The sequence below is a fragment of the Agelaius phoeniceus genome, chromosome 1, assembly GCF_051311805.1.
Source record: "Agelaius phoeniceus isolate bAgePho1 chromosome 1, bAgePho1.hap1, whole genome shotgun sequence".
In the NCBI taxonomy this organism is placed as follows: Eukaryota; Metazoa; Chordata; class Aves; order Passeriformes; family Icteridae; genus Agelaius; species Agelaius phoeniceus.
In genome coordinates, this window is record NC_135265.1 from 36,334,934 (window position 1) to 36,350,520 (window position 15,587).

The 15,587-nt window shown below is 39.2% G+C and overlaps 1 protein-coding gene across 4 annotated transcripts in view; it reads left to right on the forward strand.

The window, feature by feature from the left end:
- GALNT15 (polypeptide N-acetylgalactosaminyltransferase 15) overlaps positions 1 to 4,111 on the forward strand; it is a 30,341-nt gene extending 26,230 nt beyond the window's left edge. For all 4 annotated transcript variants that reach the window (XM_054644057.2, XM_077176467.1, XM_077176475.1 and 1 more), the window contains one exon: positions 309 to 4,111. In XM_054644057.2, the coding sequence (XP_054500032.2) occupies positions 309 to 455 (147 nt within the window). In that variant the 3' untranslated portion in view covers positions 456 to 4,111. The remainder of the gene's footprint in view (positions 1 to 308) is intronic.
- Positions 4,112 to 15,587: the final 11,476 nt, after the last annotated feature.

The following is a 15,587-nucleotide window of genomic DNA, read 5'->3' on the forward strand; positions in this document are numbered from 1 at the left end:
TGCTGTGGCCTGTAGTACTGAGGTGATGCTGATGACAACCTGTAGCCATAGGAAAAAAACAGTGGTGGAAGAGAATTCAGCCCCTACCACTCATGTTAGCTTCAAAAGGAACTATGAATATTCACCATGCTCTGGGCACACAGCTAAATCCAGTCATTGTGTTTAGAGCATTGCTTAAAAAATATTTGAACAACCAGTTTTTACTGGTGATATATTGTATATAAATTTTCTGAAACATGGCCTAGCTTTTACCGGAAATCCCTTACTTTTCATTTGTTCTTTCTTTCCCTTCTTGTCTCATCTTATAGAATGGAATGATTGTCCATGTCCTTTCTGGCAAATGCATAGAGGCAGCAAAGAGTGAAGATGAGAAGGACTTGTTTCTGAGCGCGTGTAACAAGAACGCAAATCAGGTGTGGCAATTTGAGCGTTCCCATGGGCTGCGTCAGAGGTGACTGGCAGGTCTCTGCAGAGGTCAAGTCTCCAAAGTTTAACATTACTTCTGCTTGGGATTTAAGATGCATTTCCTGCAAGGACAAGAAAGATGTTTGTGTTTGCTGTAGCATGCAGAGAAGTCAGGAATTTCTCTTGTTTAAAAGCCTGGCTCCTGGTTAACCCAGCTCTAGCTAAAACCTCTATTTATTCTGTGAAGCAGGGAATAGAGAGATTGTGAGAATCAATAAATTCTCAACTCTTCTATTGCAGAAGACATTTAAGTTTGCCCTTTGAAGGAAACATGGAAAATTGGCTTCCAGACAGCTTCTCTTCAGTATATGCTGTGACTTCTCAGGATACAGGGAAAAAAGTGAGATTTTTGAAACTGTAAGAGGAAGCCAGCTAAACCAGGACAGGAGTTTAGCCTTGTTTTACAGTGCCCTCGACTCATATAAAACAAAGTAGTTTTGTATGTATGAAAGTAATAGATGTTTCCACTTGTAATGGCAAAAATTTTGTTTTCCAATTAACCTGAGCCAAATTTCTACTCTCTGTGAGATTACACAGAGCATAAATTAACACTTAATTAGGCACTAATTGCTCTAATTGACTTGGACTACTAACAGTCCTCAGTGTTTGGCACACCCTTCCTTAAATCCTTGTCCACAGTCTAATTTGGATGGGAGAATGAGACTAAAATATTAACAACTTTTTTGTTGTTGTTTTATTTATATTTAAGGACAACTCCTCAGGAAACTTCTGTGGTAGTAAGGAGGGTAACAACTTCTCTGCATATTTGCTAATAGAAAGAATCGGCGGCAACCATTTGCTCTTGTAAAGCCATGGGATGAGCTTACTATTATTATTATTATTATTACTATTATTATTATTATTACAGTAACAGAAGTGCTGGCTGAAAACAGCAAATGAAGGGAAACAGCCAGTTTCAACACTGTCTGCCTAGGAAGAAAATACTGGTTTGCTTCCATTTGCTTGCAGCCTGAGTTAAGTCTTTCAAGCTGTCAGTTTTAGCCAAGAAGATTGTATAGATTCTTGCAGTCATGGGTCTTCAAGATGATCCTGAAAAGACCAAATTTTCTAAAGAAGCTTCTCCTGTAGAGCCTGCATTGCTGCTGACCTGCTGTCTTTCAAAGGAGTGAATAAGAGATGAGGTTAAATAACAAGAATGATCTCACACAGTATGAACTTAGCCAAGTAAACTTCCACTTCAGTATCTTATTAGGGTACTTTCTTTTTTGAAGATAAAGTCAATGATGACACTTCCCAAGAGCCTGCTAAGAAAGAAGAAAAAAGATTTGGGAGTCTTCCCACATCAACACCACATCTGATTAAAAGTATAGATCAAGCATAATCCTATGTACATATTAAAGGGGAAGGTCATCTTTAATGAAACTCACTTAGGTTTTGCATTATTTTCAAGAGAAAGAAAATTGTAGGATTTTTTTAAATGCACAGCACATTGTTTAAACTTCAGAGAAAGGAAGGAGTAACAGATTATTCAGCTTAGAGCCTTTCAGTTGCCTGCTTTCAGTAAATCATAATAAATTGGTATTAAGCATATAAAATTGGTTACAACAGAGGACATGAAGAGTATTGTTGTCCAAAACAACTCCCAGTGTCTAACTCTCTGCCTACTTTGAGTGCTAAAGATTCCACACTGTGTTCAGGCATCACTCCAATCATCTTGATTACCACTTATGCTTTCTTTGATAGCATCAGAATCTATTACTATTTCTGCTGTGTCATTTAAAATTTCCTGTGACATTCTGGAAAATGCTTTAATTGTCAGCTAAGATGATGATAGCAACCTCTTCCAGAACACAAGTGATACCTGACCATTGCCCAAACCTAGGGTGAGAAAAGAGAATTTTTTTAATTGCATAAATGCTGAGTAAAATGCTGTTTTAATGACATGTGATGCCTTTATTTTAAATTATGACTATGCCAGGTTTTTAAATTATGTATTATTTATTATATTTTGGACACTACACTGGGAATACAATTCCTTCAGAATTTAGGTAAATTCTAAAAAATATGTATACAAATATGGTAATTGACCACAAGTGATATTTATCTCAAAGAAGAATGAAAAAATTTTTGGTTTAGAGAGGAAATGTTTGGAATTTCAGAGACATGGACATCTTCATTTATACTACTTTTTAACATAGTGTTAAAAACCTAGAAAAGAAGGTTTGCTGTAGATATATGTACCATAGAAAAATATGTTACCTAATACCTCTTCACAAAATAAAATTAAAATCTATGGTGCAATACCATTTAGGAAATAATTGTTAATGCATTTGTTTCACTTAGTAACAGAGTAAATGTGTGTTTGGTTTCCAAGGGAACTAAATTCCAGAGCATGAGCCAGAAGGGGACATGGATTGTGGAGCGCACTTCCCTCTAATATAAACACAACTTAGTACACAAAAATTAAAAAAAAAAAAAAAAAAAAAAAAACAAACAAAACAAAACAAGGGAAAGCATCTATCCCTGCTTTTCCTACTTTCCTTCCTATATGGCTTTTTAGACTTTGCCCCTGTGGTTACATCCATCAGATAAACTCTTCTTATGGAACTGGGCTCAACAAAGAGTGGTGGCTAAGCATGCTGGTATGTTTTCCTCATTTTTACCCATCTTTCATGCAATACTAGCACACAATGATTCTTTGAGCACCACAAAACATAGAATTACTTTCAGTTATCTATTTAGACATGGTCAACATTTCAGGTTCCACTACTTCCTGTGACGGGAGAGAAACATATGGACAAAATGTTTCATGTGAGGATGAAGCAGTTTAAACTTTGAAAGCTTCCAAAGACTCAGGCAAGAGCAAAAGAATTCCAGCATAACACAAATAAATACCTTATAATGTAACTCCACCTGTTTCTTTGAATTTCGCAATCCAGGCACAGTGCTTTGAGCCAAACCCACCCATGAAGCTGAGCTAAAAGGTCAGATTCCAGAACAGGTCACCTTTTGGTTGACAGCACTTACTAAACAACCTAGTTTATTCCTCTCCCAGCTCATGGAAAATGGAAGAAAATAAAGACTTGAAATGTTATTCAGAGTACTTTTAAAGCGAGCCCCAGTTGATGCAGTTGGTGTTGGCTGTAGGTTGGGCTTTGTTCTGTTAGGTGAGGTGCCATCACTGGCACAGAGAAACAATGGCAGCATTCCTCTCCATGTGTTAACCTGAAGTCTAAACGGGGACAGAAGGTTTATCAACCTTCATGCTAAATCCTGTAGCACAGAAATGTTGAGGGTATCTCTCAGTCCACGTGTAAGTGCTTCCAGGTGCTGCCTTGAAGATGTTCATTGAGCTGTAATACTGTCTCCTGATTGAAATGCAATAGCTTCCATTTCTGATATTCCCAGGAAAGAATGGAGCTACATTCAGGCATCCTAGAAAAGAACAGTAACAGTCTTGGTTTCCATAACAGTTGGAAGGTGACATGTGAGTGAGAGCTTTCGGACTCTAACTTTGTATCTCATTTTATCTCAAGCAGTTTGATTCAAACTGCAAACATATTGGAAGAGAGTAAAAAATGAGTGTCTTGCAAATAGGTAATATGTTTTTAAGCTCATGTTTTTAAGCTATGCAAACTGCACGTGTCTGCCCTGAATAAAGTGTATCAGTGCACAGAGAAACATATTTTATTTCCTTCATTGTGTTATGATTTGTTAATGCCTTGTTTTCCTCATGCTGCAGCAGAGCTGGTCTGCAAAAACCCAGTCAGAAAGCATCCAGTGGCAATACCCTCATTTAGCCATCACCTGACAGTCTTACAGAAATGTACAGGAGGACTTACCCCTGTCAGCATCTTAGAGGGGGTTTGATTTTGCAGACCTTTGCCATAATTTCCATTAGTTTCATTGGAAAGGTCTGAATAAGAACTCCAAACACAGAGTCCCTGGAAAGCGTGAACTCCAGCACACCCTTCAGGCAGCTCACAGCTGCTTATTCACCAGGTGCTTTGGAAGGATGTTTTGGAAAAACAATTGGGCTACATTACTTGAGATAGAAGCCATAGTGGTTTTTCTATCTTTATAGCTGCTAATTTTTATTTTTTTTTAATTAGCTATCATTCTTGGGGATGATTATGCTTTAAACACATGGAACAGGATTCACCTCTGTCAACTGGGGCCACCTGAACAGTAGTCACAACTGAGGCAGTTGTCTCAGTTTCTTCTACTGGTGAGCAGAGTACATTTCCAGAGGTAATCAATGGCAAGTATTTAACCAGTATGGGTAAATCACTATCTAGAAATGCTTGCTTTCTCTACTGATTAGAGAGGGTTTCTTGATAATTAATTTAGATGTCATGTATAAATTTTAAACTGGTGTTAAGTGGAAGGGAAATAATCCCAAAGGCTAAAATCCCTTCCAGGAGCCCAACCCTGGTGCCCAGCTCTTCCAAGATTCCCCCAAGATCTGGCTTTAGGCACAGAGATGACAGCCAAGAACAAACTTGCTACCATCTGCAGTTTCCTCAAATGCATTAAATCCAATAGCACACTTTTCCAAGACAGCTTCTTTGTTCACAGACTGAGAGACCCCATTGTGTAGGATGCTGTGTTAAAGGATGATCTGGTCCCAAAGGAATGAGAATTTAAATTTTCAGAAGTGTCTCTATAATATTTTGAAGATGTTAACTCTAATATTAATAATAAATTTTCTATATCTTTCAGCTGAGTAGGCTGGAAGGCTGAAGTACAATTTTCACTACACAGAACAGATACAGGTGCCAGGATTGTTTGCAAGGGTCTTCTTAGCTTGAACCTAAGTTACAGACAGACCAGCCTGACGGCTGAATGCATTACTCAGTTTCTAAGTAGCTACACAATGACCTTTCTTAGAGTCCATGACCTTTGGTAATACTATAATGATATTTATTTACACCAATGGTAATTTTGTGTTACAAATTGACAAAAAGGTGAAAGTAATTAACTTTTTGGAAAATTTGCATATTATAAAGAAATTAAATATATTTTAAAATATCTAATCGATTTTGTGCAATTACTCAAAAGATTGCTCCACATTTATTAGTCCCTCAGTCTTACAGACCGCTAACAAATAATCTAATAATGTCACATTTTTATAGGCATAAATGAGCCATAAAGGATTACATCCCTTAGTATTGTATTTTTCATGGAATTTTTTATTCACTTCTTATTATGCTATTAGGTGAAAACTGGGGTTTTTTACAGTCTCTTTTTTATCACTTACTGTAATAATAATTACACAAAAAATTTAATTGCAGCTCCAAAAGAAAATCAACTGGTACTTTGATGTATCAGGAGTTCAAGATGGACAACATCAGACATTTATACCTGAGTACAAGCCCTTGGGAGGCTGCTTGGAGATGCATCACCCTTTATACATCTAGTTTGGGATTACTAAACAAACCAAAAGTGGTCAAAAGCTATAGCCAAATCAAAATGTTGGATGCAAACATGTCCTACAGACACAACAGGTCATTGCATTAGAGTCGTTTTCTTTTGCTTTCCCTCTTATTAGCACACACTTTGCCTGTTTAGTAATCAAGAACCAAGCAGTAAACAGAGTTTAATAATCAAAATATTTCAAGCAGGCAGACTCATAGGATTCATCATGTCAATTAAAAAGTAAGCCTTGCAGTAAATTTCATATTGGACATGTTGTCTCGTAAACCCTTGTCTTACCTAGTTTGTATGTGTCATACTTAACAAAAGTATGTTTGTGTATGTGTCATACTAGTTTGTGTGTGTCATACTTAACAAAAACTTATCATCTGTGGTGCCAAGAGCTGCCTTCACTTACAAATCAGTCAAGAAACCACAGAGCCTGGAAGACCACTTAGTCTGATGCTCCCTGAGCCCATGCAGTCCAGCTGATGGATCCCTGGCTGCTACAGCAAGCTCCTAGATGGTGGCAAGAGCCACTTCTTCAGGGCAGTTTGCTGTTGATTCCTTTGCTTGCAGAAGCAAAGGAAACATTAATTTCCTAGTGCAGCAACCCGCGGTCAGTCTGTGGTGTCTGCACAGACTCGCACACGCACAAGCCCAGGAGCAGAGCCCGGTGCTGACGCTAAGGAAATAACTTGGAGTTGTGCGGTTTGGGCTCAGCTCCTGCTGCTGGAACAACCTTCTGTGTGCAGCCCGTGACAGGACTCTTAAGATTCTCTAGTGCCAAGAACAACTCTTAAATCAGCAATGAGAGGAAAGGGTGAAACAAAATAGGTCTTGACACTGGAAAAGAACTTGATAAGCAAAATAAGAACAATGAGACCATAATTTGCTAATTGCAAGAAGATGTCTGTCTTTTCTATAAAATATACAATTTTGGCAGTTTCATTCAAGATTAGATGTAACATGATGCTCAGACTTGGCAGACAGTGGTGATTCCATTTTGAGGAGTTTCCAAGGTTTCTGAATTTGCTTTCAGTCAGACCCACCATTTCCTTTGCTCTCTGGAACAGAGCTGGGATCCTCACACAGGCAGTGATGAGGGAGGTCTCCAGGCCAAGCTGCCCATGGCAAGGTGCTGGGCTCTGCTTCCTTGTCGCCCATTATAAGCAACAACCTTTTCCTCTGGGCTGTCTTACTTTCAATAGGTGGGCAAATTTTAATGAAAAATTGTTTTCCTGAATTTTTACTGCTAGATCTTGTGAGCGTGTCTACAACAATTACATGCCAGCAAAAACTGCAGACTCAGCAAAATGAGGAAAATCAGTATTTGATTTTTAACAGAGAGAAAGAATATAGAGGCAAATGGGAAGAGGAGAATTTAATTACAGTTCCCAAGTACCTCCATCCATTTCTATGGCACTGGAGGACTGCAGAACAACCTTGCTGGGCTACTACAGTAACAGAAGCCTCAGGTTTATGTTGCAAGTACTGGTTCCTGATGACATGCCTGACAGGGAAAGGCTTTTTTACATTTTCATATTTGCTTCCTAAAGTGGGAGCAGAAAAAATGAGAATGAGGATGGCTCATTAAATAAATGACTGTCTACCTCAGCAGCAAAATTGAACCAGGTACATAAAACAAACAACTGACAATCTCTGATTGGAGTTCAAAGTTAGGCCACTTAGTTTATCAGCAAATGTTGCTGTGTTTAGTAGCAATTAATTACAGAAAGGGTTTTGAAGTTTGTGATGTAATTTTTTAAAAAACCTAAGTCTTTATTCTCAGACCTAGGCCTATGTAACAGTGTCAGATTTCATGTGGTTCATGTTGATGTTGTGTTGATTTAAATAAAGTTTCAGCTATTGGCAGAAACTTACATAAGAATGTCCATTTTCAAACACCCCTCATTTTTACTTTGAATTAGAAACTGTGTTAGAGTGAAAAGCATGAAAACATGAATCAAATGGCAAGAAGTCTAAAAAAAAGGAGATGTAGAAGTCTATAAACATGATGTACTATCTGAAAGACTACAGATCATAAAGTGACCTCATGAATTTGAGAAACTTGGTGATTTTTGAGTACACTGGATTTAAAGACAACATGCCAAGGTAGAGAAATGTCTGCTTAACATTAACAGTAAAACATGCTGTCCCCCACACTGGGTTTCAGGGACCAGACACTAAGGTCCAGCTTGTGAAAATGTCCTAGTCCCAAATTAATAGGTATGTTTTGTCTCCATTCTTTATTGGTTTTAGGACCTCTAATGGCAGAAAAAAAGGCATTTGTAGAGAAGGTCATCTGGAAAGCTCTTAACATGAAAGCAAGTATGGCCAGTATGGCCATGAACTCCAGCAAATGCCATTGAATTAAAATTCTGGATTTTCTCCAGGAAGAATTATCTCATCTTCTTTCTCTTTACATACTGCATACTGCAAAAAGAATAAACTGAAGCAGACCTCTCCACTTGTGAAGAGAATTATGCTTTTGTGCTAACCAGGGAACATCATAGTACACTGATTTAAAAAAAAAAAAAAGCTCCACTTTCTCCCCTCCAGCACCCCAAAAAAATCCTACTATTCATCTGTGCATAAGTGTCCAAATCCAGTGCTCCTACTGCCTAACTCAATGAAAGACTGAAGTCTGCTAGGAAAATGTCCAAGACATAAAATACATTCAAAGCTACTGGTAACTTATTTCATGCCTGTCACTAATCTTTTTAGCAAACAGCTACTCTCAATTATTGATATTTCATTATGGGGTTTCAAGATGACTCTTGATGACAGGTAAAACCAAAAATTTTCTGCTTCTTAGTAGGAAGACTGATAAACACTGGAAATGTGCAGCACACTATGAAAATCTGTCCCTCCGGGTAACTCCCATTTTGATGCTTGACAACAAAAAAATGTTGGGTTTTGTCTGCACCCCTTTTCCAGATGATTGCAGCTGTGCCAGTTCTATTAAAACCCCTCACCTTTGTGGATCTAGGATTTGTCACTCTAAACAGAAGAGAATATTAAGCTGCAAAAAGGGCAAGTACAATTTATACCTGCTCCTATACTAGGTCTCATCTAGTGCAACTCTATTATTAAAAATGTTTTAAACAAACCTGCAAAATAAATAGCAAAATTAGTAAACCCCCTACATATGGAAAAAGTCTACAGCTATCAAGAACACAGGAGGGCCATATCCTTTTTTTTCTTGGTTCTGGCAATAAAAAGACAGTCCTAATGGAGAACACAGGAGAGCAAGTACCAGCAGAACTGACAAGATGGAGGAGGTATTTCTCAGACAGTGAGAATGTGCAGGCGGTCATTTGTTCTACCAAGACCAAGATCTCTCTTTTTCTGGCTGGACATGTCAGAGAGATGCACAAATCTGTAACTGAGGTTTTGTCCCTGCCCTATTTAAGAGGCTCATCTCATTTGCTATGGACAGTCTTGGAAATGTCATTTCTTGGCAGTCATGAACAATGAATTACAATATGCTACATCTGGAGGAAAATGGGGGAAAGAATTTGTACACTAAAGACTTGGAAATGCAAGAATGAGCAAAACTAAACAGTATTTCATATTGATAAAAAACATTTGAGAAGTTTAAAATAAGACAGTCACCTCAGTAAGAAAGTAGACTAATAAAACTGAGTAGTTTCAGATTTTCTGAAAAGGATATTTCAGGTATGGATGTAGCTCCAGGTGTGGATATAGCTCCTCAAATCTCGCCAAGGTGTTTTGCTCCCAAGTTAGTGTTGGGCAACTGCTCAGGAGCATCAAGAACATGTGTAATACAGCAGAGGAGTGTTCAGGTGCATCCAGTTGTGAGGATCACAGCCTGACCTTATGAAGCAAGGTCACCTTATGGTGACAGAAGCTAATTCTAATCAGGTATCTTACATCTGAAGGGTATTGTAATAGAGATTGTAAAGCTGCTGAAATAAAATTAGTAGAAAGAATTAAACTGTAATGTAAAGAATAAAAGAAAAGATAGAATAAGATTCATTATGCACTGGATAACATCCCCTGAAAAATTTGGAGGAACCAAAACTACTCAAGGTTGGTGTCAAGTTCCACCCCAGGTGGCAGGATGGTGTAGGATGAGAAATACTGTGAGACTTCATATTGACTTCTTCAGAATAAAATTAATAATTTCATAAATGCTGAAATGCTTCAATTAACACTCTGGGACCAAACTGATTTTTATTAATAAAAAAATGCTTCTGCTCTCTCCTACCTATTTTTCAGTTCTACAAGAGATAAAAAAATAACCAAATGGGAACTGTATCTGACCAAGAGCTGTCATAGAATGTGTCTTGAGGCATCATGGCTCTGGTGAGGACAATGTCATGCTCTTAGAAATCATGGTTTTGTCTGTGCTTCTGCTCTCCCTTAGCCATTAACAGCCTCAGATGTGGATGACACCGAAATGCACTTGCTCAGTCTGGTTTTTTTGGCTGACACAGTGAAGCAGCATTCAAAGTGAGGCTGAAACATTTATGAGAGAGAGTCATGGAAGGGCAGAAAACCCAGAAATGTATTATTTACTGCACATGTTCTTTATTCTCTCTTCATGGGTAATTCATCTGAATTCTGCTCTTCTGTTGGGTGAGGTGGATCTGAAGTAACATCCCTGAAGTAGCCTGTGTTACTCCAGATTTACACAGCTGTGCTGGATGGCAGGATCTGCCTCGGAGCATTTTGTATTAGCTGTGTCTCAGAGGGTGCTCTATGCCTAGGGCTCAGGATATTCCCAGCCAGCTTAATTTTCACAAGCTGCCCTTGCAAGGCAAGCTGCAAATGTATTTACAGATCTAGCACAATAATTTCTAACTCCTCAGGTTGGTTAACCTGTCAGAAATAGATCTGTTTCTTCAGACTTCTATTTTTGCAGGTGCCTCTGCTATAAAGGCCTCAGCCGTACAAAAATGAACTAGACAAAATGTGCAGACGCTTTATTTGGCATGGAAAGAACCCAAGGACACAGCCCTGCTACGGCTGCAAAAATTAAAAAGAATATGGGGAACTTGGCCTTCCTCAGTGGAAACTCGACATTTGGGTGGCCCTGCTGCAGCCTGTGTGGGGCTGGCAGTTGCTGTCTCTGAATGAAGAGGCTGACTTAACCTGGATCTCTATCAAATCCTCCCTCTGCGAGACCGTGCATTTGGCAGAGGTACTGACAGAAATCCTCTGTCTGAGAAAGAACAATCAAATCCTGCTAGGCACAATATCTTGAGAAGGGGGTCCATTAGTTTAAAACACTGAGAAAGTTTAACTGTGGTTGTTTGGCATTTACTCTGGTTGCTGATTTATTTGAATTCTCCTTCAGTTACAAAAATCCCAAACTTGAAAAAAAAATCTAGGGGGAAAAAATATCTAAAGATCTGCAAGAATCAGAGTGGTTTTTTAGGGGACAGATTAAGTTCTTCCAGTATGCATCTTTTATACATCACCCCCTACCTGTGTATGCACACAGGAGATAACCAAGCAGTCCTAACTACTGGGATACTTGTAAGGTTTACTGAGAAACAAATTCTGAGGTTGGTGCCTGAACAAACAGCTGGGGTGGGAAGAAATCCCTTTCTCTTGTAAGTAGAAGGAAGTGGATCCTGAAGCACTGCATCCCCCCTCAGGCTGCCCCACCACTCTTGGCTCAGTGTGCATAGAGGAAACCCACTGAGGAAAAGCTTAGTTATCAGCTCTCTCTGCTGCTCACCCTTGCTTCCACAGCAAAATCTCACCTCTAGGTTGCTAAGCAGTTTGTGGTGAAGATGTAGGGGCCACAGAAGCATATTTTGATGCCCAAGGCATGGTGCCAGTTTGGTGTGCCATCACCTGCTCTTTTCTGGGCCTTGTGTCAAGGGATATTAAAAACACCACCTTCCTTCCAGTTCAAAGCAGAGCTTGAACTTTATGAACCATCCCTGGCAAGGACCATGTTTCTCTCCTTGCCATGTCCTTTTCACAGTCCTGTGAGGGATTGCATTTGCCTGTCACTGTCCCACACTGCACCATCCACAAGTTTGGGAATTTTGATGTTTGTCTCAAGAAATGTATTAAGTTCCCAACTCCACAGCTTTTACTTGCCCAAGGAAAGCTCACAGGCTCTGACCTCAGGCTGTTTGCAAAGCCTGTCAAAACCCATTTGTCTAGGAGACTGCAGCAGCAAATATCATAGTTAAGGCTAAAAGGCAATTCTATGCCAAGCTCATTCTAGGTCACTAACTTCCTAAGGGTATTCTTCCAAGAAATAGCTTCATCTTGAGTAGTTCTGCAAGAGGAGACTGTGAGTTATAGTTAACCCCTTCGTCACAAGGAAAAGCACGAATCCTTCAGTCTACCACATTTAGCATTCAACATTTATTCAGGCTAAGACTTCCCCCCTTAGGTGAATACTAGGAAATAAAGTTACAAGGAAATAGTAGATTTGAATGAAAGAAAATATTTTTGCCCTTTCAAAAAGGACACTATTTTATATGTGCATCTTGGGCAGTATCCCCACTTCTTTTAGGAAAGTAAATAGTGTATTCAAAACAAAAAGAAATCTCACATTGAAAAACTGCATTAACTCAAATAAAAGGCTTCACTGGCCAGAAAACTCAGATATCCCTCAGAAAAGCCACTGTAGCAAAGACAAAGAAATATGAGAGGCACACAGATGCAGCTTTAAAGAGATGAAGTCATGTAAGAAGTGCAATAGGGCTAAATAAAATGAACATGCAAGGGAAGTAACACATTACAAAATTAAACAAAGCCAGCTAAATGATGGGAGGAGTGGACATAAACCAGTCTTGGACAGTCCTACCAAAGTGCATAGAGCTTGCACACCTTCATCAGCTGCTGTTAGGAGGTTGTGGGAGGGACTAGCAGGAAAACTACCTGAATCCAGATCACCTCATCTTCTAAAAAACCACCTAGGCCATGAGGAAGACACAGGAGGATAAAGGCAAGGTTATTCTAAGGCTTTAATTCTAAAAACTTATTTTTTTAACTAAACATAAGTTCTAAGATAATGTCAGCCCAGTGCTCACCAAATGTCAAAAAACAACATCATGTTAGGAATTTTTGGAAAATAGAGAGCAGAATAGAGAACAAATATCCCTATGCAAATGTATGCATAATGCATCCATGTCTAGAATTGTGCACAGTTCTTATTTCCCTTTCAAAAATGGAGCAGAAAAAGAAGAAAAAAAATCTTAACAGTCCTCAGTAGGCTAGAGAGCTGAAAACAGAAAACTGTCTCTTCCTATCCAAAAGATGTCTTTAAATGAACCCCAGTGCAATGGGTTCAACAGAAACAGAGTGACATGTCTCTTCATAAGGCACACCTAACTTGGGCAATTCCTTTCCATGGGATGCAATGGATTTTGTGATGTGGATTCAAAAAGTGATTAGACAAATTCTTGGAAAAATATATATTGTTCATGGTATTTAACAACAATGCATCAGTCTCAAGAAGTCCATGACTTTCAAATTGTGTGGGAGGGTTGTAGGGAAGTATCCCCAAAGGCTTGCCCGGGTCAGGGACTCTTCAGTAGCTGCTTGGCAGTGCTGGGGATGGGATGGGACCAAGAAGACCCTTGGTCTGCCCTGGGACAGTCAGTCCTGCTCTGATGCACTGACATATTTTGCTGCCACAGCTCAGCTCAGCCTCCAGGACAGGAGCTTTCCTTACTGGCTCTGAAATTACCCTCTTGAGTAGTTCTGCAAGAAAGGGACTGTGAGACTGACAGGTGTTTTGTCTGGATTTCTGCCTCTGGACTGTTTACATACCTAAATTCAAAATCTGGTTCTAGCTAAGGGATGTATGCCAGAATCCATCAATGTGGGAACACCTGTGCAGTGCACCAGAGACCACAGAAGCCTCTGGATAATATAAAAGTCAAATGTGTTCTACCCTAATAAGTGAAAAAGTAGGATAAGTAGGGGCTCATATTTAATCCACTTTTTTTTTTTTTTGTAATTAAATTAACAATAACCTTAAAACCCATCACAGGCTACAAAATCAGTTCTAATCCATTATAGTGATAAAAATTATAAATTTCTACTGCAGTCTTGCTATTGTCTAAAACCAAATACCTTAGGATGGTATTGCATTGCATAGGTACACAATTTTCATGGAAAGGATCAACAGACCTACTAAAAGACATGCAGAAATAAAAACTGTTAAACAATATCTTTTTCAAGATATTTGGAAAAGAAAAAAACCCCTCCCTTGAAAATAGTAATTTTTTTCTAGGCAGTGTCAAATAGTCATTGTTACTAAAAGTACACCAGAAATTTATATTTTGTGTAAATACCACAGGACTACATACATAAAAATCATGCTAAGAAGTGGTGTAGCTATTTAGTGCTCCCGTGGATGGAAATCTTTTACTTGAAGTACTGAATGTAACAAAAAGTTGTCCTCTGACTTGTCCAGAAGGACAAATGAGACCAAAATAAAACCATTTGCCATGGAGCAGGAAAGGGCCTGAATAAGTCACAAAAGTGACTTACTGCCAGCTCCTGTTGATTTTACCCTTAGTCTTGATAGCTGGATCTTTCCCTAAAGCAACAGCTTCAGCATTCAAACAACAAGATAAAGATCTCTGTTTTGACATAGAAATAAAAACTGACCACCCCCTGGATAGGGCAGCTCTGCTCTGACCTTTGCACACCACCGTGCCTTCAGAGCGAGCTTCTCTTGGCTGGCTGCACTCACTGACAGGGTCAATGGCACAGCAGTGACTTTCCACATGACAGGAAACCTATGCTGGATTGGTGAGCTGCCAAGAATTTTGGAGAGGTGACCTGGTGTGCAAACAGCTGAAAATGGTGACAGCAAGGGGTGGGAATGAGTGATGATGGGTCACTTAAGGTGGGAAGGTTGCTCCACCCTTTTGTTTGGTCCCTTTTGACCCACTTCCTCCCTGACGACAGCTGACACTGTGAGTGCTTTCCCTCTTGGCACAGCTTCTGTCAGTTGCTGCCTCTGTCACTCAACAGGTTTGACCAGTTTCAGGGCTGATGAGCCCAGTGTCTTCACAGGATGCTCTCTGTCTCCTCCATGCCATGGAAAGACATTAAGAAATTAGCATTTTAAGTTACCATGAAGTAGAATCAAAGCAGTCCATATGGAACTGCTAGGAGAAAATTCATGGCAAGTTTAAATACCAAATACCTTGACAAACCCTATTTTAAAAAACATTTCAAGAAGTTTGCAGTGTAACAAATACCTATCCCTACAGTTAGCATGATCTGAGTGTAAAATTGGAATAGAAGAGATGGAGATGGAACATGCAGAAACTGCTTGTCTTTGTGACAATACATAGTTGTCAGTTCACTAATTTACATGAAATATTGCCAGTTTATTTGAAATTAATCAGTATCTGCTTCTTGGTAGAAAGACTTGGTAATCTATGTAATGATCTTTAATTTTTCCCCTCTGCAAGGAACACCTGTTGTTTTTTTTTTCGGCGGGTGCTGAGAATCATAATTAAGAAGTGTGATGGAGAGAAGATATGTCAAGGTACTTAGAAAGGGTCCTCTGGGACACTAGGACTTCCCTGATGTATGGACAATGAAACAAGTGCAACAGCAAAATTAGTGGCCTAATGACCTCAGCTCTTGGAGGCTCTGTGTCACAGACTTCTAGAGCAACTATTCAAAACTAATCATGTACACCACTGATATACAAGCACAAGGAGCCAAAAGTAAATGACCTTCTCAGCAAGTTTCTTTGAAATGCAAACAAGAATCTGACAGAT